The sequence below is a fragment of the Clarias gariepinus genome, chromosome 10, assembly GCF_024256425.1.
Source record: "Clarias gariepinus isolate MV-2021 ecotype Netherlands chromosome 10, CGAR_prim_01v2, whole genome shotgun sequence".
Taxonomy (NCBI): domain Eukaryota; kingdom Metazoa; phylum Chordata; class Actinopteri; order Siluriformes; family Clariidae; genus Clarias; species Clarias gariepinus.
In genome coordinates, this window is record NC_071109.1 from 21,504,182 (window position 1) to 21,531,031 (window position 26,850).

The 26,850-nt window shown below is 39.2% G+C and overlaps 1 protein-coding gene across 1 annotated transcript in view; it reads right to left on the reverse strand.

Annotated features, from left to right (window-relative positions):
• LOC128532259 (gamma-aminobutyric acid receptor subunit alpha-2) overlaps nucleotides 1-25,939 on the reverse strand; it is a 60,149-nt gene extending 34,210 nt beyond the window's left edge. Inside the window, exons 1-4 of the mRNA XM_053506500.1 lie at nucleotides 25,665-25,939; nucleotides 25,038-25,118; nucleotides 19,032-19,147; nucleotides 6,348-6,415 (exon numbers count right to left, since the gene is read on the reverse strand). Of these exons, the coding sequence (XP_053362475.1) occupies nucleotides 6,348-6,415; nucleotides 19,032-19,147; nucleotides 25,038-25,108 (255 nt within the window). The 5' untranslated portion in view covers nucleotides 25,109-25,118; nucleotides 25,665-25,939. The remainder of the gene's footprint in view (nucleotides 1-6,347; nucleotides 6,416-19,031; nucleotides 19,148-25,037; nucleotides 25,119-25,664) is intronic.
• Nucleotides 25,940-26,850: the final 911 nt, after the last annotated feature.

The window sequence follows — 26,850 nt, forward strand, 5'->3', positions numbered from 1 at the left end:
TAATCGAGGACGAGAGACGTGACCAAGGCTTCACGCAACTGAGCTAAAGCACGCGCATGCACACTGTCCCAGCGAAATGGCTGGTTCTTCCTCGTTAGCCCATGCAGTGGGCTTGCAATCATGGCGAAATCTTTCACGAATCGGTAATAAGAGGCTAACCCGAGGAAGGTGTGTAGCTGCGACACATTTAGTGGTTCGGGCCAATTCTTTACCGCAGCGATTTTGGCTGGATCGGTAGCAACCCAGACGGTCTCCTGCCGCAACAGCTGGCACTTCTTGGGATTAAGCCGCAGATTCGCCCACCAGATAGCCAGAAACGTAGGCTAGCTAGCGTGCCCTTAAACTCCTTCCCATGCACCAACAAATCATCCGGGTAGACCACACAATGGTTGCGAGGAATATCTGCCAGCACTTTCTCCATCAACCGTTCAAACGTAGCTGGAGCGCTACATAGGCCGATAGGCATGCGCCGGAATTGCCATAGCCCTTGCCCGATCGAAAACGCAGTTTTAGGTCAAGCTTCCGGGGCGAGCTCTACTTGCCGGTACCCGCTGCGCAGATCCAACAAGCTAAACCAAGCCGAGCACACTACGTGTTCCAGCGCATCAGCTATTCGCGGCAACGGATAAGAATCCTTGCGCATTACCTTGTTTAACCGCCAGTAATCAACACAAAACCTCCCAGAATCGTCCCTTTTACGCACGAGCACAACCGGTGAAGACCACGGTCTAGACGCTGGCTCAATGACTCCCGAATCAGCCATCTCACGCAGCTTCTGCTAATGGAAGGCGTCTCGGATGTGGCCGAACAGGAGCTGCGTTTACCGTATCGATCGTGTGCTGCACCAAACTGCACTCGCGCTCATCTACCGCGAAAATGTCCGCGAATTTGTGTAAAAGGGACTCCAAAGTGTCGGTCTGTGTCTGACTCAACCCCGCACTGATATGCTGCATAAGCTCACTCGTATCTCCAAGTTCCTTTCTAGCGGTGGGAAAAACGCTACAATATATCTATCTATCTATCTATCTATCTATCTATCTATCTATCTATCTATATACTTTACAGTATAGGAAACCTTAATAAGCAACATTCTAATAAAGATCATATAAGATTAAAAAAATGGTGCTTGGAGATTCTTTTGATCTTTGACCTAAATAAACTAAGCACAACAGCTTTGGCATGCTGACAACAGAAAAAAGAGCACAAGCAGAGTGAGTGAAAGAGAGAAAGAGCAAGAGAGAGGGAGTCTTTTGTGTCTGTGTTAATAGTGAAATATCAAACTGTTAGCATAAAGGTTCTCTGTGCCATGAGGTACAGGATTACACAAGTGTACTGTAATGCTGGTTTGTCTAGAGTGCCAAGAAAAGCAGTGATTTCTCTATCTGACTCTGGCAGGACAATCATCAACCTTCGTGGGTAGAAGAGCAGTACAGGCACCATACAATTGCTGCCCTTTCACAAGACATCAGTTTCTTTTTTTCCTCCCTTATGTATCGTATTTTTACTCTACTGCCTTAAATTCCTCTTTAGTCAACCTTATTTTCCCTTGCAATTTCCTTTCCTCTTTCCCACACCCTGGTGTCTTTCCATGAAAATCTAAGGCAAGTGAAAAGCTGCCTTATCACACCAAAGCGACTTACAGCATCCCCTTTCATCCATCACTGACTGGGTCAGGCTGCTCCTTTAAGCCTGGGGGAAGCCTACTCCGTATCGCATTCACACCGTAACACTAATTTAATAGATAGTGTGCAATCTGGTAGAGATACGGCTTGCTGTGGTCACGTAGGGAGAAAGATGACAGCAGCGAATGATTATAGCAAGCTGGGCCATTAAAGCAAAATGTAACAAGATACCCATGAGCTCTCTGGGACACCTGTGCTTACAGTATACTGTACGTTTATACATGGGTCCTTATCCCATTCCTAACTCTTCTATTTCCTTCTATTTATTCCCTATTAAATACAAGTTTTAAATAATGAGTTATAAATTGTCAATTTTTTGGAAATTTCCCTTTTACAAATGTAAGCTTATTTTATCTTATCGTCTGAATGTGTGTCTTGGGTTTGTATTTTCAATTAATTAAAACATTATATCAAAACGTGCTGCAGAACAAACAAATCAAAATTAAAATACGGACCTGTATTTATTTAATTGCAAATGGCAGCAGTTTATTACAGATAATAAACACATAGTTGGCAATATATGTACAGCTTGCCAAATATGTAAAATATTTTTTTAAGAATCCTGTTGATAAATAAATTCTGGTAAACATGCTTTTTATTAGATAATTTATCGAATTATTAAATATTTATCAAATTATTAACAAGCTAATTATTAGCCTAAATAAATACATTTGAATAATCAATAACATTTAATAATTAAATATTGCAGTTAACACAACAATCACAATCATGTTATCCATGCAGCCTCTTAGCAGAACATATAGATTTTCTATAGAAGAACCCTACAGTACAGTATACATTTACCTCTGAAAAGTTAAAAAAAATTCTAGGCAGAAAAAAAGCTAGGTGAACTAGGATTGAGAGAAAAAAAAGGGTTTTATTAACTGCCTCCAGTCCTTTAGATATAGCACCACAATCTTACCTCTACAGTCAATACCACTTGACAACAAGAGATAAAACACCAAATACATGATAAAGTGATTCATCATCATTAAAATAGATGGGTAAAAAAAAAAAGCACTGCAATCTTTAGATGTTTAGGACCATGTACAGACCAGCAGCCCTAATAATTTCCTAGAGACATGCATAATTCATTTGAGGATACTCCAACAGATGGATCAATGATCAAAGCTTGGCTAATGTTGAATGTCTAATCCTGCAGGTAAAATATTTTGAAAGTCTAAAGCTTATGTAACATCAGGTTAAAATGTAATTAAATACAAAAGAGTCATTATCAGTAATTGATAGGGGAATGTGTTGTACAATAGGTGGGATCCATGAAATGCTTCACTGTGAGAACAACGTCTGTGAATCCGTTTCGAAAAGGTGCAAAAACTGACAACTGTCAAACCCCTTGAAATTGGGAGAGAAACAGGGGAAGGATGAGGAAAGAATGAGAGAAAGGATGAACTCCAGGGAACATGTGGCGGCAAAGAAATAGAACAATTTGTCTCTGAAAATGGAAAATATATAAAAGAAAAGCCTGGACGTGCCCTGGTGGGGGTGGGGGGATTGGGGTCCTAAGTGGAATGGGGAAGGGGGCTGTAAATCAGTAAACAGTAGCTAAACAGTGAACAGTAAATAGAGATGCTTTACATCCTTATACTCTGAAAGAAAAAGAGAAGGAAAACAGCAGTGTACAGGTCTCTCTCCAGAGATAATCTAATCCAGCATGAAGCTGAGAGAATGGACCGAGACAGAAAGGAAAGAGACACAGGGAGACCTGTGAAAGAAGACAAAAGATGGATTATGGAGGATTTGAACAGACAGCTAGAGAGAGGAACCAGAAGAAGGGCAGAGTGATAGAGGGGAGGTGAGACATGTCCTGCTGGTTTGTGATTCTCTGTGCTTTGAAGCAGCAGGAGAAGTGTTTAATCTTACACGGACAGGACAGAGTTGATGTGCTAAAGCAAAGAACGAAGAGCAAGGGATCAAGCCCAAAGTACACCATACAGGAGTGTCTGGCAACATCTAATTATAAACCCTGTGTGATGTATTGAGTTAGGTTGAGGAACTGTCAGAACCAGAATTTCTACAGCATGCTTAAAGTAATGGCATTTCTACCTATCTTTGTTCTTTCTATGGTTTCCACTGTTTCTCAGAGAGTATAGTAGTTGGGTTCATATTTAATAATAATAATAATAATAATAATAAAAAAATAAAAATAAAAAAACAATCTTTTGTAGGTTTCACCACTCCCAGATTCACAATCTGAATACAAGCACTTGGAGCACTTAACAAATAGCATCATTGTGATACACCCCTAATATGCACTATGCATATCTGCATACCTCCTGTTCTATTTATGAACAGCTTTGCCTTCTTTTACACCCCATGCTGTGTCTGGTTCTATGCTTAGACTGCTCTGATTAAAACCTGCATTAAAAAGCTGCTTCCTTTGGCTGCGTCACTATTTGAATTGATAATGGAGACAGCTGCGCTGGAGGATCCATGAGTCATAGAGCTGCTTCCTCTGGCTTATCAGGGGAGAAGAATCTAATTCAGCGTGACACGGTGTGCAGTCAGGTGGCATCACTTTTCATTTCAGCCCTAGATATGGCGCCATCTGATGCCAACAGGGCCACCACGGAGCACTGTCAATTTACTACTGGCCTCTACAAACAGTATATGAGGTGTGTCTTGCTCGTTCTAGACAAAACTTTTTTTTTTTTTTCTGGGGCAAAATGATTGTTCAACACCAGTAAAACCGTAGAATTTAAAGCACAATGGTGTAGTTATTTTGGGTTTTCTGATATAAGCACAGTATCTAAATTATGCATACAGGGTCAAAATATACATGCATCCACTTAGCTTAATAATTATTATTAAAGTGCTGCCGACAGTCACGAGGGAGGGGGGCTACCTCAGAATTCTTTAGGATAATATCAATTTATCTGCTAAATGGTTAAAACTTGAACAAAACTGAATGTTCCAACCAGACAATGGTACTATGAACTTTAAGCTTAGAATAAAAAAAAAAAAAACAGAATTCCTTCAAGAGCTTGCTGATGGCTACTAAAAGCATCTGATGAAAGTGGAACCTGCTTACTGAGATTTATCCAAATATTGTGAGCATTATAATCATTGTCAATACAGTATACCATCATGTATAAAAGTTACTACCCCCACTTTTAATTTTGTGTGTGTTTTTGTGCAAAAACAAAAATCATCTGATTGTAACAGGTCTGAGGATGATCAGACACACAACATAAAGTATAAACATGTGGTCAATATTAAGCTTCTCTTAATAAACACAATGCCAAGAGAGAGATACATAAGCAATGGTCTTAGAGAAGCGTTTTTTTTCTGCACATTAATCTGGGAAAGGCTTTGAAACCATTTCTACACAACATTGGAGTTCTACAGTGTTAAAAATCATGAAAAGTTATAAAGTGGAAAGCATCCAAGACAGTTGCCAATCTTCCCAGAAGTAAATGTCCCAGCACATTGAACCCAAGGTCAGAGCGTGCAATGCTCAGAGAAATAAAAACCCCTAAGAGCTGTATCTCAGACCATACCGGCCTTACTGAGCATGTTACATGTCAAAGCACATGACAGCACAATTAGATGAAAACTGAACAAGTACAGTTTGTTTGGAAGGACTGCCAGAATAAAAGCCTTTAATAAAGCCTCTTCTGTATAAAAAAAACAAATAAGAAATGACAACTGAGGTTCGCAAAATCCTATCTGAACAAACTGAAATAACCACGAGACTTTTCGGAACAATGTCATATGAACACATGAGACCAAAGTGGAGTTGTTTGGCGTTATTGTCCAGCGCCATGTTTGACGAAAAACAAACAGTATTTCAACAATTTTTATACCGTATTATAGGTACTTAGTATTGTTTACATGCTTTTGCTTCATTTTGGTTTAAAAAATAATAGCATGGCAAAAAAGCTATATGTTGTTGTTTATCTGAGGTTGTATATAAGCCTGCTATAATCAGATGATTTTATTATGTTTTTATCCTCTATGTATATTTTTGAGCCTATGTTGTTTTTATAAACCCATCAAAAAATTTACTGTAAATTGACTTCTATTAAAGATTTATGTTCAATTCATTCCAAAGTAAAAGAAATCACTTTCTCTCACTCATCATCTATACTGCTTTATCCTGTATTCAGGGTCGCGGGAACCTGGAGCCTATCCCAGGAGGCTTAGGGCACCAGGCGGGGTACACCCTGGACAGGGTGCCAATCCATCGCAGGGCACACACACATACAGTACACACACTACAGGTAATTTGGGAACCCCAATCAGCCTAACCTACATGTCTTTGGACTGTGGGAGGAAACCGGGCTACCCGGAGGAAACTCCATGCACACAGAGCCGGGAATCGAACACGGACCCTGGAGGTGCAAGGCGACAGTGCTAACCACTACACCTGTCTATGTTTTATTGCTCCAAAGGTAGTCATGGTATAGTCACCAATTACCTTACTTGAAAAAAAAAAAAGATACAGATAATGGGATTAGGGTAACGCAAATGAAATGCATTCCGTCTGCTGTTGTTTTTTTTTAACATCACTCCATGGCCTTTTTGGTAGCATATGTATGAGATTTATTTTGTTTATTTTGCTAATTTCATACATACAGTATGGTTACTTCTGTAATGTGGCTAATTTATTTGTTGCTTAATAAATATTAAGAACAGTGCACTCACCATATCAGTATCTGAAACAGGCCCAAAACTGGTGACATAGATATCAGTCTTCACTGTTGTGACCCGATCTGGAACAAAGGGGGAAGAGGCGAAATAAAATAAAATAAATAAATAAAAAATAATGCAGTTTTCATGTGCTGTTTACAAAATTCTAAAAAGCACAACTTCTTGTTTGTTTTTTAGCAAGCTTAAGACACTTCTTTGTGCTGTTATTATGAATATGGAGAAAATTCTATAAGCATGTTTGTTACCTTGTGTTTATATTCTGCCATCACCCTGACTATATTCCCATGTGAAATGAAAAGATGCCTCGGAGTACTTGTGAATACACCTCAGTGCTGTCTTTTCTGTCTCTGTGTTGTGTCTCTGCCGCTGAAAGAACCTTTTGCTGTTTTCTTTCTATTTTGGTGATTGTCATTAAATAGACATTTCTCTTTCTTCTTTATGTCTGGCTTTCTGCTCGCCCTTGCTCGTGTTTATGCCTGGTTGAGTCAGAAAGGCTTTTTATTCTCTCTGTGGTGGCTGCTCAGAGTTAGATGCGGATTGCTAAGTGTTGCTCATTAATGCAAAACAACAAGCTTTTACAAAGACCTCGGTCAAAGACCATACATAAAAAAAAATGCTGTACCATATTCTGCGTGAGCTGTAGATAATAGAATGTATTTATGTGATTATTCATGTGTGCCAAAGATGATAAATATCTCACTCACTCTCGCTTCGTCTATACCGCTTTATCCTGTATACACTGTCACAGGAGGCCTGAAGCCTATCCCAGGAGCCTAAGGCCACGAGGTGGCCTACACCCTGTACGGGGTGCCAATCTATTACAGGGCACACGCACACACTACTGGAAATTTAGGGAACGCCAAGGACCCTGAAAACAGACCCCTGGAATCAAACCTGGAATCTGGAGGTACAAGGCGACAGTGCTAACCACTAAACCACCGTGATGCCATCATGGCAAATAAAAAAAGTATTTTAACCATCAGTTAGCATCTTCTCCACAAGAAAAACAAAGAGATTATCTGCATTTTTATATACAGAATGCACAAAAAGTATAAACACAAAAAAAAATCAATAGTATTATGAATGATTCACACGTATGCTTAAATAAAAAAAGAGGGCGTCCTGGGTTGGCATAATTTAGTGTTTAAAATTGCGATGTGATATGCATCTAGAGCCTCAGGATGATGTTCTAGTTTATTAATAGATATGTAATGTAGGTTGGTTAATTCATCTCAGAGGGAGGAAAAATGCTGCTTTCAAAGACCTAGCTTTGCCTTGATGTTTTTCCCTCTGTGCTCCAACTCTCATTTTGCTTTTTTCATTAAAATGCTTAAAAATGCACAATTAAATCATAGAACACTGCTGAAGAGACCAAAGTCAAATCAAACCTAGAGAATCTTAATGCCTCTGTGTCTCCCTGTCCTTTTGTTAATTGTAAACATTATACTGGGTCACAAATGAAGACATTCAACAAGTAAGTGGGAATGAATTTATATATACATATATACGCATGGTCTTTCGACATTGCTAAACAATGCTGAAGGCTTTAAAAATATTTATAAATACTGTAATTACGCACATAAAACATAATCTCCTTGGAACAGGTGATATTTAAGATATGTCTGCCACTTATGCTCTGTAAAGCATTTATAACAATGCTGTTAATCTGCGATTTTTGAGGCTGGTTACTCTAAATGAGCTTCTCTGAGCAGCTGTAAGTTTTGGTCTTTCTTTCCTGGGATGATCTTCATGAGAGGGTATTCCCATCATGTTGCTTGATGAGCTTTGTAAATGCACTTGACTATACCATTCTTGCAAGAACTGTTTTAGAATGACTGACCTCGTGTTTTACAATAACAAATTGTCTGTTGTTGTTACTTAATTACCTAATTTAAGTAATACCCCTATCTCACCTACGCGGTTTCGCGCGGTGGCCATAAGTACGGTTCATCATGATTCATTGTAAGTTTTTGGCGCTGTGAGTACGTTTCCATCTTTCCGCGCAAAAAATTAATGTTACATGTTAAATTTTTTTGCCTGTCCTTGCGAAAGCTTGCGGTACTTACAGAACTTCTCGAAACGTCGGCGGGCAATCGCAGCAACTCACAGTGCCTAACTCCACATCTCACCATGAGTCAAACCGCATAGGTGAGATAGGGGTATTACTTATTGCAGTCTTGTTTTTCTGATTTATTTTCTGCATTCTAGAGCAATACTGGTGATTTCAAAACTATGAAATAAAACATCCTGTATAAAATTAGGTAATTAAGTAACAACAACAGACAATTTGTTATTGTAAAACACGAGGTCAGTCATTTTAGAACAGTTCTTGCAAGAATAGTATAGTCAAGTGCATTTACAAAGCTCATCAAGCAACATGATGGGAATCCCTCTCATGAAGATCATCCCAGGAAAGAAAGACCAAAACTGGTGTGAAGAAAGCAGCTGTGGAAACAATTATTAGAAAATGGAAGACATACTGTACAAGACCACTGATAAACTCCCGCGATCTGGGGCTCCACGCAAGATCTCACCCCGTGGGGTCAAAAAGATCACAAGAACTGTGAGCAAAAATCCCAGAACCACACAGGGGAACCTAGTGAATGACCTGCAGAGAGCTGGGACCAAAGTAACAAAGGCTACCATCACACTGCGCCGCCAGGGACTCAAATCCTGCAGTGCCAATCGTGTCCCCCTGCTTAAGCCAGTACATGTCCAGGCCCGTCTGAAGTTTGCTAGAGAGCATTTGGATGAACCAGATCAGGATTGGGAGGATGTCCTATGGTCAGATAAAACCAAAATAGAACTTTGTATTTTGAGGAGAAAGAATGCTGAGTTGCATCCAAAGAACACCATACCTACTGTAAAGCATGGGGGTGGAAACATCCACCACCCGTGCAACGAAGGAGTGGCTTCGTAAAAAGCATTTCAAGGTCCTGGAGTGGCCTAGCCAGTATCCAAATCTCAACTCCCTAGAAAGTCTTTGGAGGGAGTTAAAAGTCTGTGTGGCCCAGCAACAGCCCCAAAACATCACTGCTCTAGAGGAGATCTGCATGAAGGAATGAGCAAAAATACCAGCCACAGTGTGTGAAAACCTTGTGAAGACTTTTTTTTTTTTACCTCTGTAATATTGAGATGAAATTTATCACCATAATTTGCAAATAGATTCTTTAAAAATCCTACAAAGTGATATTCTGTTTTTTCTTTCTTATTTTGTCTTTCATAGTTGAGGTATACCTATGATAAAAATTACAGGCCTTTCTCATCTTTTTAAATGGGAGAACTTGCACAATAAATAAGTTTTTTGCCCCACTGTACCATATCCTTATTACCAACTGCTCCTTCTGTACATTAATCATTGTAGAGCATCGCTGGTCTCACCACTGTCCTGTGATAATACTTTGTCACATAACACACCTGAACTTTTTTTTACCCATTCCAACCTGCCTGTACCCGCCTCTTTACCTCCTTTTCACACTCTCCGTTGCTCTGGACTGTTGACCCTAAGTACTTAAAGTCCTGCACCTTCTTGACCTCTGCTCCCTGTAGCCTTACCGTTCCACTTGAGTTTCTCTCATTCACACACATGTATTCTGTCTTGCTACGGCTAACCTTCATTCCTCTGCTTTCCAGAGCGTACCTCCACCTCTCTAGATTTTGCTCCACCTGTCTCCTGCTCTCGCTACAAAGCACTACTAACTACTACTTTAACGCCCTCCTCACCTCACTTTTACTGATTTTTGCTACTTTCTGATCCATAACAGTCACCTCTTCTACTCTTCATTCTCTTTCATTTTCTTTATACATCAACTTTTCAAAGTACTCCTTCCATCTTCCCATCACCCTCCTGGCACCTGTCAGTACATTTTGGTCCCTATCTTTAATCAATCTAACATGCTGTACACATCCTTTCCATCTCTATCTCTTTGCCTCGCTAGCATGTACAGATCCACCTTTCCCTCCTTACTGTCCAACCTGGCATACAAATCCTCATATGCTCTTTGTTTGGCCTTTGCCACCTGTACCTTCACCTTATGCTGCATCTCCCTGTACTCATGTCTACTCTCTTCAGTCCCCTCAGTGTCCCACTTCTTCTTAGCTACAGTAGCTCCTTTCCCTGTATACACTCCTGGACTTTCTCGTCTCCTTGTCCACTTTTCCCTTTCCTGATGATTCACCAAGTATCCTCCTACCTGTCTCCCTGATCACATTGGCTGTAGTAGTCCAGTCAACTGGAAACACCTACTGACAAACCAGAGTCTGTCTCAACTCCTTCCTGAAGACTACACAGCATCCTTCCATACTTCCACCAATTTGTCCTCTGCTCTGCCTTTGTCCTCTTCACCTTCCTCACCACCAGGGTCATTTTACACACTACCACCCTGTCTTGTCTGGCTACACTCTCCCCTACCAATACTTCGTAGTCTTAGTAGATTTCATTTTTCTGAAGGGTCTGCGGAGCTGTTGCTCACTAGATGCTTTACTGCTTGGCAAAATGTTGTGTTAATTCTAGAAACCGTTGGTAAATTCTAAAATCATGGTCATTTTTTTCCTTGCCAATTTTGATGTTTGATGTGCTAGCTAAAGCTCCTTACCTATTTTGGTCCATTGCAATACTTCTTCATGATTGTCTGACTGGATAGTTGCATGGATGTTCAGGTGATCAGCTTCCCGATTAAATAGCAATTACCTAATAAATATGAGAATCACTGTTTGTTGGCATATACCTGTACAATCACCATCAAGTAAATTAGGAACATTTGGGCCTCCGAGTGGCGCAGTGGTAAAGTGCTCGCCCTAACATCTGGAGATCGCTGGTTCGAACCCTGGGTGACGCTGTTTTCCTCTCACAGCCGGAAGCACAGAGAGAGCTGATTGGCCGAGCTCTCTCGGGGGGGGAGGGATGAGAGGTACTTGCGCTCCCACATTAATCACAGCTCTACAGCTAATCAGGGGCGTCTGTAAGCTCGTGCACGCGGAAGGAGCGGCTAGCGCTTTCCTCCGAGTGTGTTACTCCGCCCCTAATGGTGCGCGAGCGAGCAGTTCGAAAAGATGCGATTCGAAGGAAACACGTGATAGTCTTTGCCCTCATGGCTGAGTGGTAGTAGTAGCCTTAATGTGGAAGCCACCTAGTGACAGGGAGGAATTGGCTACGACTAATATTGGCGAGAAAATTAAAAAAAAAAAAAAAAGTAAATTAGGAACATTTGTACACTTGTACATTAATGCAGTATCTAGTCAGCCAATCATGTGGCAGCAGCATATTGCATGAAATTTATTTACAGGAAAATCTATGTACAGGATTAGGAGCTACAGTTAATCTTTACATAAAACATTAAAATGTAGGAAACTTGTGTTCACTGTGGTTTGAAATTTGGTACCTGACAAGGTATCATTTTACAATGCGTAAAACATCACAAAGCACATGTGAAAACCTGAGGTTTTTCTGTGAAACAGAAATCTGAGATATCAGGGGTACAGGTTCAAAATTGGACAGTTCAGAACAGATAATACATAAAGTAGGAAAAAATCCTGTGTTTTCTTTCATATGTTCCTGTCTAGTTTCAGACCCATGAACCCATGATAGTCTTTTCTGCTCACAATGATTTTAACCATTGTGTATTAAAATTAGCATATACTTCTTATCAGTTTAGACAAGCATCCTCTGATCTTCAAGGTGTTTTAAAGTAATCCTTTGTGCACAGAATACCTTTTGTTTTTTTACACCATTCTGTTAGAACTTTGGAGACTGTTCTGTGTGAAAATCCCAGGAGATCAGTGGTTTCTGAAATACATAAACCAGTCCATGGGCAGGAACATTCATACCACGATCAAAGAACACAGTTTTCCCCCTTGTTTCTGGATGATTCTATGAATACCTGAATTGATAACTGCATAAATTTTACATGCAACTACATTATTTGGTATGGGACAGTTCAATCATGCTGCAGCATGAACCTGCTTAGTTATGGATAGGATAAATATCCAATACAGTACCTTAAAAACTTCATCATTCACTTGTGGCATAATAAAAATAAACATTTTATGTACTTGCATAGTCAGTTATTCCATTTTCCAACTTTATTATGTTTCTTAATGTTGGTAACCAGAAACAATTTGATCTACATTATTTGTCTCCATCTAAATTACCTTCAGCCATATCCTCCACCTGCCATGGGTCACAGATCTGGTTTATCCTTTAGGTTGATGTGTGTGTGTGTGTGTGTGTGAATGTAAAGTGGCTGGGTTATACTTAAAAAACGGCCACTGTTTAGGAAGCATACTCTTGAATGAGGATCTGTCCAGATGGGATGTGTTCATATGGAGGCTTGCCTCCTGGGAAATCCTCTAGCCTGGAGTCGCTTTCTTATGGATGAGTTGTGTTCACATATTCAGCAGATGACAGCAGTTATCAGACAGCAGACTCTGACAGGTTGACATGGAAGCTGCACAATTTATTTTTCTCCAACTCTCATTGCTCCCTCTCTCTCTTTTTCTCTTTCTCACACACAAAAACACAGCTTTCCCGACATCTGTTTTTTTTTTCTCTTGTTGAAAAAGAACAACGGAACTCTGTTACTGTAATACTACCTGTTTTTTCATTTGACATAACCAAGACAAAACACAGCAATATGTAAGATTTCAGCTCTGGCTGTCTTTAAAGTATTTCACATCTTTCATTCTGTGATGCAAATTTTACTACTGTATGTGCATGTGTGTTTGTATTGGGGAATGTTTCCGTCTGCAGTCAAGCAGTTTTGCTAGCCCACAACCCACATTTCAGCAACAACAGTAAGAGAGTTATCACGTGGCTCTTCTTTAATTCAAGATCACTGGAGCATGGACAAGGCTAAAATCTCACCTTCAACACAGTCAATGATATCTCGAGGGCAAAATAATAATCATCTGTTTATGCTGCACCTGGATGTGTCTTTTATTAGGGTATTAAATCCTCAATGCGATGACGATAAAACTGTTTCTTCAGACTGTGACAAATGTCCTCTGGCTGATCATTAACTGTGCAAAAGTTAATCAGGCACAGTCTTATGATAGAAATAGCAAGATGTGTGGTTCAATGAGGATGGAAGAATTTTAAATGGCTGGGATGATGGTCAGGAAGGAACACTGAATCTCGCTGCACAATCGCTCTTTAAAATGTAACAAAGCAGCAATAACAAGCAAGGTGACATTATTATTCCTTCATTTTGGTATTCTATTACCTCACCAGTCTTCGCTGTTGCCAGCTAATTCATGCCAGCGAAGGCTTCTACAGTAAGTACTTTTCCTAGGAAATTTCATCTGATTGAGTCAATGACATTGCATATTTAAAATTTAAATTACTGGATGTGCTAATGCCTTGTGGAATTGTTGCTCCATTTTCATGCATAGCTTACTGGTTGATGTGTCACAAAGTCTTCATGTTCTTTATTCTTCATCTTCATGAGTCATTTTGTTACACTGCAATGGCATGTAATTATACTGTATACTGCATATATTCGGGGGTTTTAGTGAACTTGCAAAATGCATTTCAGCACACTCTCTATATAAGATTTTGTAAAAGCACTGCGTTGATTTTAGTTTAGCAAAAAGGAATAATTGATTCCGTTAGGGCTTTGGGATCCTTCTTCATCGCAGCCCCACATTGATCAATCAGTCGATAAAAAGCTCTTTAGCTGTCTTGGGAAAGGTTTCATTTCAAAAGCAAAGCATAGATAATGATCCTGCATGTTATTTCTTATATGGTCGGAGAATTTTCACTTTAAAACACAAATTCACATAAGCATGTTATATTATAAATCAATAACAGCCATAACATAAAACTGTTAACAGGTCAGGTGTATAAAATAGATTATTTTGTTACCCTTCAAGGGATGCGCTATATCAGGCAGCAAGTGAACAGTCACCCAAGATTCTGTGTTGGAAGCAGGAAAATAGGTTGGATCTGAGTGACAAAGGCCAAACTGCATTGGCTCAGAGCATAGACGGTCAGGGCATTTTTAAAACAGCAGGCCTTGTAGGTTATTCCCAGGATGCAGTGGTTTGTACCCATTAAAAGTGGTCTAAGGAATTACAGCCTGTGACAATGGTGCCCAAGGCGCACTGACGTACGAGGGCAACAATGGTTAGCCTGTCTGATCTGATCCCACAGGACAGCTACTGTAGCACAGAATGTTGAAAAAGTTAATACTGGCTATCTGCAACGCTTCCAGATGACAAAAGTGGAAAGAAGGGAAGCTTGTACAGGCAGGGTGATGCTTTTACCACCTAAACATGGCTGGAGATCAACTATATCCCTTTGTGGTAATGGTATTCCCTAATGACAGTAGGCTCTCTCAGCAGGGTTAATTGCCTTGCCACACTGCAAACAAGTCGACTCGACAGAGGCCCAACCTCACAAGATAGAAGGATCTGCTACTAACATCTTGGAGCCAGATACCACAGCGCATTTTCAGAGATCTTGTGGGGTCCATGACTCAATGGACTAGAGATGCTTTGGTGGCAGATCTATTGTATATAAGGCAGGTGGTTTTAATGTGATGGCTGATTTAATGTCTGTGCCATTGCCTCTATTTCGAATTTCATCAGTCTTTAAATGATTTATGCAGCAGCAAACTCACCTATAGAATGTGAGCTGAGTATATACTATATTACTGACAAAGACTCTCCTTGAATAGTATTAAGATCACATTTACATGAGAGCATTCACTTATGATCTCTGTATATACGTATGAATACAGTGAATACTTCAGTGTACAATGTTTATTTTATATTTGTCCATGTTCAAGTTCATTGGACATTAGACAGATGAAGATTGTCAAAAGACTAGGCAACCAATTAGATGGTTGCCAGTTGTTTTAGTGCAATAGGAATTCACCTGGAATGCTCTAAAATCACACACAAGATTCTAGTGATATATTTCTGTCATAACAGTGGGAGAACATTTTGTCACTGTTCACACTGTTGACTGTGTAATGTACAGTGAAGTCAAGATTAAGTCACAACATTAAACATGATATGTAAAATTGAATAAAAAGCCTTAGTCAGCCCTCATAGTGTTTGTATAAGATAAAACAAGAGTGATTATTTTGGCAGGAACAAATTGTCTGTAGCTCATGTACCTCCTGCATGACAACAGGGTTAGCCTTAGTTTATCTCAATCCAGGTTAAAATAAATTAGAAGAATGTAAACTTTAATTATAATATAATATGAAGCCTCAAGCCAGTGAGCAATTTAAAGCATTTCTTCAGAATCTGATTTTTCTTCAAGGTCAACGGTCCTGAACCATTTGCAAATTCACTTACTCATTTACTCACTCACTCATCTTCTATACCGCTTTATCCTGTCTTCAGGGTCGCGGGGACCTGGAGCCTATTCCAGGAGGCTTAGGGCACGAGCCGGGTACACCCTAGACAGGGTGCCAATTCATTGCAGGGCATACACACATACAGTCACACACTCATTCACACGCTGCGGTCAATTTGGGAACACCAATTAGTCTAATCTGCATGTCTTTGGATTGTGGGAGAATACTAGAGTAACTGGAGGAAACCCACCAAACACAGAGAGAACATGCACACAGCCCGTAAGATAAGAATCGAACTCTGATCCTGAAGGCGCAAGGCAACAGTGCTAACCACTAAGTCACTGTCCCACGTCCATTCAAACCAGAAAATTATTTAACTACAGGAGAAAAATATTAACGGAGCCGTGAGCTTAACAGACAACACAACAAGACACTGTAATATCACAATGATTTTGTAGCAAAAGTTACATGGTGCACTAAGTGGCCGTTTACATGTCACGTTTAACAATGTGTGTAAAATGCCAGACACGCCGCATTCTTCTTCTTTGCAAAGCACTCTGGAGTTTGCGCTCCTGTGGCACTGCTGTTGCTAAGTAACCATGAACACATTACCTGCGGTGCACTTGTGACATTCTAAAAAGTTGGCTGTTTTATTTCGCTGCAGTGTAGATGAGCGTGGAAAACGCATGACCGTCTATTGTGTACATAAATGAATGACATGCACTTGATTACACTGTATTATTGCATGGGCTGGGTCTGGATTCACCTGCCATGCAGTCTAGATCAGGAAAGGAGTCCAGACTTTAAGAAGCCCTGCTCTAGAGTGTTTAAGACTTTAGTGTTGTAGAGTAATGTGTTGTAGAAGAATGTCCTCAAATTCTGCCTTCTATATACCAGGTCTGCCCAGAAATTATCCTCCCATAAATTTACTGGATTACATTATAATAAACTCCTTAATACACTGCAGCCCGTAAGCATTCAAAATTCTCAGGTGTTCTGCTTTAATTTTGTCTATTTAATGTTGTCTTTCAAATAAAATCATGATGGAATATTAATATTTTTATGCAATATCATGACTTCAAGGTGGCAGATATTTTAATAAAAATATATGATTCTCAAAGGCATTTCTATGACACAAAATAACTATTATGATATAAAGGTTTGTCAACAAACTAGCAATACATGGGTGTTGCATTAAAGTGCATGTGGCCTATTGGATCTATTCCTGCTAGCGGAGCAAAAAATAAACAGACCATTTGGGCATGTTGTGTCCGAAATGTCACCCAGTGGGCTCACAGACCAGCCCTAAGGTTGTCTGTTAAAATCAAGTCTCTTTAGGTTGTCTTCAGGAAAACAAGGTATTATTAACTAATCAGTAAAGACACCAAAAAGACGATTTCAGTACAAGGACTTGTATACTGTATATGCATATGTACTGATTTTATACATATTATGTACTTAATCTGCATATACTGAATACTAGACAAGTAATATATGTGATATTAATATTATGTCACTTAGTACTAATAGATATCATAAGTTTTTTGTATTTAGAAACTAAGTGGAGGTAGCTTATTGTAAAATGTTTTTTAAAAATTATATATTTTTAAAGAATTTAACTATAAAAATGAAAAAAAGGCTATTTTTATTTTTATTGTATTATTATTATTATTATTTTACATTTTTACAACTTGGGATTTTTTACCATAACACTTCTATATTGCTGGCAGTTTGTGAGTAAACCTATATATTCTGTATTGCAGAAATTATAGAATATTTTTGTCATATTATTCAACCGTACACTGAAAATGAGACAAGTGCATCTAACGGCTCTAAGCGACCATCATTCACATATATTGTAGTCAACCCAAATAATGCAACGATTTTTAAAAGGTAGGAAATAAACTAAATAAGATTGAAGAAAACCCACACAGGAGCTCAGGATTGAGCGAGGTGGCGATGCTAATCATGACACTACTACTGTGTGCCAAACAATGAGAAATTGTAGGATATAGCCTATGGTACGAAAGTTATACAGTATGTACGTACAGTACTGTGATTTCATCCGTGTTGAATTCATTAATCAAGTTATGGCTAATGATCATTGCTTATTAGATTTAACTTCATTAAGATATGACAAGAAGACAGCTTGGAAGCAAATAAGGCAGCACAGCAGCATACTGACACACTGGCACTCAGACAAGTGAAAAATCATAAAAAAAATTATTTGTGAAGAGAAATCAATAGCATACCTGTGTTAAATGTTGTCAGTTTTGTCATTTAATCGTTTTGTTATCATGAGTCATTTTAACTGCCAGAAAACCTCCTTTCATTCCATAATGTTATGGAACCAACAGCACATTTCAGTATTTAAAGAAGCAGTGGATTATATAAAGTCACCGAAGAGTAGTGCTTAAGTAACCAAAACAATCATTCAGCATGACACAGAGTCTGAATATGACAAAAAGTGTTACGTATGTCATACACAATGTGCAGTGACATGAAGTCATGAAAAATGTAATTACGCAGAACTTGACACACCTGTGTATGTTAGCGTAGTGGGTAGACAACAACAAAAACACAGTTGCACAGTTTCATCGGTAGCAAATACTCTGCTTTGTTAGGACCATTCTAACTGTTATGCACACCACTCTGGACTGCAAAAGAATTAATGTTTCTTCAGTACATTTCAGCGCTGGAACATGTGTGGGCTAGTCTACAAATACCCCCCTTGAAGAGGATTTGACAGGGTTTTGAGGCAGTAAATTGATTTTGGCACTTGTTTATGCCTAAATCTTTGCCAGGTTTTACTCCTCGTGTCTCGATTTGGCTTGAACTGTTATGAAAGACTGATTATGAATATAGGCTGCGGGCTTATTCTTTCTGCAAAGGAGTGAAATGGTAAGGGAGACTTTGCTTGCTGTAGGCAGTCTCAGTTTGCATATTTTTATAAAGCTTTGAAAAATGCCTATCGTTTTTCTAAGCTTGACTGTTTATGTCATTCCTGAAAGTAAGCGACAAAAGGAAAACCCTAAAATCTATTGATTGTTGTTGTTGCTGGAATGACAAGTTAGCAAATGTGCTTTTAGAAGTGTATTTTGCATTTACAATGTCCTTAAGAATGTGCAGGAGTGGCCGAGTGTGTTCTTTATGCTGAGGAAACACTTGACGAAGCACTGGGCATCTAAGCTTTAAAGGGCCATAAATTATTCACAAGCTTTAAAAGCTGAGGGAAATCAGAGCTGTGGAGAACTTTAAGAAGTTTGTCAATTTAATTAAAAGCCTTTTTTTTTAAAGTAATTTAAAATAGCAAAATGACACAGCATTTGGACATGCCATATACATGCCATATAAGTAATAAATAAAATCTCACCTCCTAGCCCAGGTCTGAGTCGGTTATCGTAGCCATCCAGGAGTCTGTCCAAGATGCGTGTGAAGAGGGTGATATTGTTTTTGAAGGCATCTGTTGAGGCGTCAGCACTAACTGACCTACATGACAAAAGCAAATAGAAGAATAAATGCACTATAGCTGCATGGAGGTCATGTACAATTTAGGATTTCTGAAGATACATACAGTAGCATGGGGTTTGCATGTTCTCCCTGCGATTTGTGGGTTTCCTCCGGTCACTCCGGTTTCCTCACACAATCCAAACACATGCGTGTTATCGCACCATGCGTTGGTGTATTCAAAACAGCCATAGTGTGAGCGAGTGTGAGAGTGTGTTTGAGCTTGTGCCCTGCAGTGAATTGCCACCCCAGTGAGTATATCCCCCAGTGCTCCCAGTACCCTGGGATAGGCTCCAGGCCTGCTACAACCCTGTACAGGATAGGCACTATAGAGAGTGAGTAAGTATGTAAGTGAGTAGTAACATATTCAACTTCCAGCCCACTAATGTCTCTACAAGTTTCAGTAAAAATAAAATTAGGCACTAAATTCTTAATGGGATTTTAGCGAGACTAGCTGGTGAGTGGTTGTAGTTTTCATGCCATGCATTCACACCTGCAAAAACGCAAATGTTTCTGCATGGTTATAACAATGATGAAAATATGTATGGAAGTGATATGGGCAATTACACACTAAGCTGAACTTTGATCAGTAGCTAGGCAACTAATCCTGCAGCGTATCAGCTGCATGACTTTTTGTTGGTAAGGGCCACAGCGTTCACACATCTCCAAACCCTACCCATGGCGCTTCAGGCAGAGCTGTCACATCAAATCTCAAGGCTCGGGACAGAGAGAGAGGGCGCTATACAAAAAACAAACTAAATGTGATTAAGTCTGAAATCCAAAACACCTCAGGAATTACATAATTTTATAGCCTGTATTATTCCTGTTTTTATTTTCATTCCATTTCTAACTCCTAGCCCTATTTCCATTTCTATTTCATTCTTAAGTTATCAATAAGCATTTTATGTCCTGTTAGATTGTTCTGGTAATGACCAAGTCATGTGTGTAAATTGAAGCGGAAGTCGAGTAAGTATTCAGAGCACTGAGAGATTTTTCCCAGTGATTACAGTGTGTCCCCGAGCAGACACTCCATATCGCTCCAACTGCACTCATATCACACGCTAATGGCATTTGCCACCTGACCCAGTGCATTAGTCATTGTCTAGCCATTCCAAATAGATTGCAATGTAGTTTTTGCTAGTAGTAATTTGCTTGCGTTTCAAACATTTAAATACAGCTAACTGTGTATATACGTAAGTGTTATTAAATTATTTCCTGAAGCAAATGGGTTTTGTTTAATAGTGATGTGTATAACAATGTTGAGTAGATTTTGGAGTGATTTTAATGTGATAGGTCATTGAGCATTGCTGCTGAAGAAAAAAACCATACAGTACCATGAGTGTAGAATGAGGATTCCATCTTGGCATACATTTATTAGCTTCCCCACTGGGCAAGTGAAAGCTCCAGCGTGCTTGCCCAGTCCCATGTTCTGGTTACCTGAAAACTAACTGACTGGACTAAATGAATAGATAGCTAACATTATGTAATAATGCTTGGCAAAGCTAGTTAAGCCTCCATGCATTAATACAGACTAAGGAAAATTAATAAGTTTCCAGTATATAAAATATTACATTGGCTATATACTGGATATATACTGCTTTAGCAGTTTTAGCAGCTATTGCTAGCACTGCTATAAAATCCCTGCACTGCTGGTGCTAACTGACGTTGCGCCCTACACATGCGCAAAAGCAAAAAGTCACATGAATTCCAATCTCACTGTTCTTATTTAAGCCACATATCCAATCTGTTACCACAAGGTACGAAATGAGAATTAGTAAAATTAATTAATGAGTAATTTCAGGCTAATGTGAACATAGCCAAAAATGTATTGTTAACGACCAAATTTTTTTCTTTTTTTTATGCCTCACTTGTGATTTGCACAACAGAAGGGCAGCATGCAATGATTTATGTGAGATGATAATTTAAATAAATTCTACAGCCAGAGTGTGGATAATTTTTTGACTCACATTCATATTTATATACAAGCAAGTTATGATGTGATCGGGTATGATGACTGAAGCTTTATTTGATTTAATTAGCATAAAAAATTTTATTTTTCAGACCGATTTTTTTAAAAATGCAAGGCTACAAGAGCTTTTCTCAGCTTATTTGGTACTTCATTAAAGTTTTGCATTGCCAGACCTTAGCACATGTCTTCAGCAACTCAAGGAAGAACATATATATAATATATAGTTTGCTTGTCCACAAAAAAGACATGTGCATTTCTTTTAAAGCCAAACAAAAAATGCCAGAGACGCACATTTGTCATTTCTTTGGACTACATATCCTTAATATTATCATTATTACATATTGTTTAGCATTTAGTTACTTTAAAAGTAACATTCATTGTACAGTAATTCTAACCTATCTCCAGGGAAATGCTCAATTATTACTATTTTTTATTTTAAACCCATACCTGTTCACTTTTCTATGCTCCCTGTGGACAATGTATAGTGGTTAAAACCGATCTAAAAGACTATTTAAACTAAACTATTCTGTTTGTTCATAAGTGAGTTACTATGTGCACGACTTTGGACCAATCTTAAAGTGAGTATCGTTACCAGTGCTGCAACTGTCAGGAAATGCTGGATTAAGTGTTGGACCAATCAGACATGCAAATATAAGACACAATTTAAAGCACAATGCTATCATGTTGCTTATGGTTACGTATCCGCTATATGTTAGTATCCGGGGTTATTCAGTACCCAACGCATTGACATCAGCATCACACTGGAAACTGAAGACTGAAATTTATGCACCCCTGTTAGTAAGATTTTTTACTGCAAAAGTGACCTTTTTTGCCAGCTCTTCCTCGGAAACAGTCATGCAATCAGAAAAATACTCCCACAGGCAGAATTTTTGACAAAGGTGCCAACGTTGATAATAAGACCATTCTTGCAGCGAGAGTGGATTTTACGCCCCAAGATCTAACATACATTGGTACTGTAGACAGAACTCCTCCATGCCAACACCATACAAATATAAGTGACAAACAGAATGTTCTACCTGGCACTTTTACTAACTAAAGAGACAACAGCCCTGCCCCATTGTTTACTATTTATACACTACACTGATGCTTGCAAAAAGCTCAACTAGATTAAGCTGAATTTAAGCAAAAGGAATTGCTACCAAAAGCAGTTGTGTCTTTTGTGTCCTGTGACCTTTCCCTTTTAGCAAAGTTTTTCACCAGGATAATTTTATTCACATTCGATGCGCCTGCTGTTTTAGGTACTGTATGAAGCAGAAAAGCAGAAATGCCAAAAATCAAGGGATCATGGTTATAAATGCTATGGCTAAACTATCAATGTTGAAGCCTCTGCAGTAATTCAGCCTAGTATTCTTCACAAATGAGAAAAAAGGCATACAATTCTGTCCAGAATATCCCAGCTCTTTATGGATATGCTGTAGAATGAAACAGGATACAGCTTTGTCCTTTGACAGTGTCTTACATAAAAGCTATTATGACTGGAAGCAGATCACAAAAAAACATTGGTTTCCTGTGAACAGACAGCAGACAAGCAGCCAGGCAGATGTACAGACAAAAAGCCAAAAATAGAGGAAAATAAATCAAGTTGGAGTCCTTTTAAAGTATTTAGTTTATTCTGTGCAATTCGTTATTACTTTACTTTGTGAAGAATCAGTATTATGGTCTGACCTTAGATACTGTAGTATGCATCAGATAAGATCATCGGAGGTACTGTATGAACTCAGGTGCACAACTGCACATACTGTAACTGTATGTGTTATCTTGTGTTTTGATTGAAGGTATTTATGAAATAATTATTAACTTTATTTGTCTTCAAATGGAAAACAAAAATCAAGATTTCATTGGTCTTCGCTTTGCAAAGCAGTTTTATAAATTTTCACTCGCTAGGTAAACAGTCTAAACTACTGTACATTTTAAAAGTGTGTGATTATGTAGATTCCATGTCACTTATCTCTATACCAATACAGTTAACTTATCTCTATACAAAACAGTTAACATCCTGCAATCTGCTGCTTTCATGAGGGATGCTCCAAACGCGCACATTTACACCCTTAAGGCCTTGATCAGTTGCACACCAGGTCTGCAGCTTGAAAACACTGCCAAACCAGGAATTTAAAACAGGGCCATGGGGCTTAGGGTGATTTGGAACAGTGTGTACTAAAATTGAATAGTGCACCACAGATGGCCATCCCTTCGTGTGTCTAGTTCAGAGTTTTATATCTGGCACCATTTCCAGTCAATTCCAGCCATGTCTTGGCAGTTTTTACTACTTCCATGCTTCTCTGTCTCTCAGATGCCCATGCATTACTGTGCCAATCAATATTTCAAAAAAGGTTGGGCATTCAGATACTAGGACCACAAGCACCACAATGGGCTTGATTCGATCACTTGTAAAGTACTTCCCATGCAGTGCTGCCAGTTTGAATGTTTTTCTATCCAGCTGGCCTCCTTTTAGTTTTGATTGTGCAGGGAAAAATTGGGGCAGCAAAAAACAAAAAACCAAAAAAAGGATAGTTTATAGGGATGGGAATCACAGGGGACCACACAATAAGATATTATTATGATACCTAGGTGCTGATTTGATTTGTACTGTGATTCTGTAATTACCTCGATTTCATTAGTATCACAACTCTATAGTGTTTTTTTCCCAGAATTCGTTACAATTTTAAACAAACTTAGCAAATAATTTGCTCCTACCACACAGAATGTTCTGTTGCGGGCCAATGTGTGAATAGATTAGAGTGAGACGCCTGTAGGATTATAGACAAACTGCAACATTGTACCATCTCAAATCCATCCATTCATTCATTCATCTTCAATACTGCTTAAGTACAGTATACTGTACTGGGCCTGTAATGAGCCTAGAGCCTAAGCCTAGAGCCCAGGAAACTTTGGGCACAAGATGGGCAACCGATAGCAGGTCACTTATGTTCACACCACACACTCATTCACACACTAAGGGTAATTTAGCCTAAACTGGATGTCTTTGGACTGTGGGAGGAAACCAGAGAAATCCACTAAGCACAGGGAGAACATGCTAACTCCATACACGCAGACCCAAAGTGGGAATCGAATCTTCAACCCTAGAGGTACATGGCTGCTAACCATTCTAACACTGTGCCGCCACCTTAAATCCAAACATATTTAAATTTAATACCATTTTTGGATTCAGTGTGGCGATACATGAATTGCCATAAAAAAAAAAAATATATATATATATATATATATATATATATATATATATATATCATTGAATCGATCATTTTCCCCCCATTTCTACTGGTTTACCAGAATATGATCGACCTGATATGCAAAGCAACACTTCACCAAACCAGTGACCGACACTTCAACTTGACTGACACTGCTGCCAATGCTTGTGCTGTGAATTGAAGCTTAATTGTCTTTACAAAAAGGTGGGATTTTACTTATTGTTAAGATCGTTTCATTTTTTCAGGAGTATTAGCATGATGCATTTTCTTTGATTCCCACACATTTTAATGAACAAATCTGCCACCAGTCTCTTTTCACTGCCACAATAACTGTTAGACACCTCCACCTAGAGGAATTTCTAAAACGCTTAATGAATGAGGCGCTCCACAGATGTTTAATTCCGCCTGAAGCTTGCCTGTGTTTTTGTTGAAAAACACCATGTTCGTGTGAGGAGTGTGCTGTGTGCCACGGCAGTCAGTTCTGGCGCGCAATGGGCACCGGTTACGCACAGAGGCGCCTCGAGCTGGACAAGTGTGTTTTCACGCATGGGAGAGACTTAATAACCGCTCGTGACAGTTCCAGCGGGTTTTCTAACTGCACATCAACACTGCCACAGAAATAAGAGAGAGAAGCGGCGAAAAAAAAAGGAAAGCGGAAGGTGATTTATATTCTTACCCCGTGCGCCAAAATAGCGTTATGGAGACGCAGAAGAGCAAGCCGTGAAACGGGAACAGCTTCTCCCTCATATCTTCACACCTAGCACAGAAAACCAGTTGAATGCAAAAATCCAAACAAACCACACACTCACAATTTGACCAAACCGAGCCTCAGCGCTTAGCAAACGAAAGTGCACAGTTGTATGTTGTGTAATATTTTATTTAGCTATTTTGTGATATAACGCGTGTGCGAAATAATAAGATTGTTTTTTTTTTTTTTTTACCATGAAGAACTTACTGAAATAATGTTATATGCAATGAGTGCATTTATAATAAATGAATCACTACCGTAGCAAAATGACTCGCTTGGTATTCAGGGACACGTAAACATCCCTGAGCCTAATAATAATAATAATAATAATAAATTAATAAATTCCTTCCCAAATCAGCTCCAACGCTCCAACCCCAAGTAGTTGAGCGAGCAGGCGCTATTCACGTGCACTTCAGCTGCTATTTAGCTGTTTGATTGGCATCTATCAGTTATACACCAGAATGTACACGCATCTTATATCGTGCCTAAGACGGAAAGCGTTTTAGTTTTTTTTTTCACATATATTTATATTTTCTTTCTTCCCAAAACACCCACCTGATACGCCTGAAGTGTGTCCTTTCAGTACCCACGAGAAACAGCTGTTTTAAGACACTAAATATCCCTATGAAGGCTTGAGAGCGTTAAAGTTCCGTCAGGCTGGCACTGGCACGGGCGCGGGTGTATTCACAGCGCGTGTGTGTATTAAAACCAGCTGGAGCGCGCGCGTGGCACGAGAACGTGCGTTAATAAATTCCCGTCAACGAGACGTTCCGCGCAAGCTCCAAGCCGAGCGGGTCTGTGTGAAAAGAGCCTCGTTTAATTCACGCTATCTTCCATAGATCGACTGGTCACATTATCACAGTAGCACATAATGATCACTTTCAATGATTTTTTTTTTCTCGTAGGAGAAAAAAAAAACTACAACGAGACAGCGAAATGGATCACAGCTGGGTCCTAAAGAGAGTTGGTTTCAATGCCGACACAGTCTTATACAGTACAGTATTTAGGAATACAAAGAAAGTATTTAGAGTTTAGCAGATTATGCAATTCAGTTCAATTCGGTTTTATTTATTTAGCGCTTTTAACAATGATCATTGTCTCAAAGCAGCTTTACAAAATGAAAAAAAAATAAATAAAAATGTGTATGAGCAAGTAAAAGTGTGTATGAATCATGTTGATCAGACAGTTCCTGAGGGTCAAGCCAAGCCAAGGGTGATGGTGGCAAGGAAAAACTCCCTGGGATGGCAATAGGAAGGAACCTTGAGAAGAACCCGACTCAACAGGGAACCCATCCTCATTTGGGTCATAACAGATAGCAGAAATATTTATGCTGGCATACTGTGTTAGGCAGTTGGAAGTTCTATACTGTATAACAAAAGATGTCTAAGTTAACATAGAGTGAAGTTTAGAACGACACCAGGATGAGTCAAACAGATGCAGAGGGCAGAAGGGGTCTGGATCACTGGGAGACCGGGAGCAGTATGTGTAGCTCCAAACCATCATAAAGCAGAATCCAGATAGAGTTAGTTCTTCTCTGAGTGCCTCAGGATCCTCGCAGGATTGGCCTTTGTCTACTGGAGCTGGCACAATCTCCAGATGCCTCGGGATGGTTAATAAAAGGAAGAACAGGTGGAAAAGGATTAGTGTAGTTGCCGTTCATTATGTTAGAAGCAATACTGTAGATAAGAGTCTGCATTTAAATGTACTGGAGTATGAGGTGAATTATGTGTATGCCACTCTC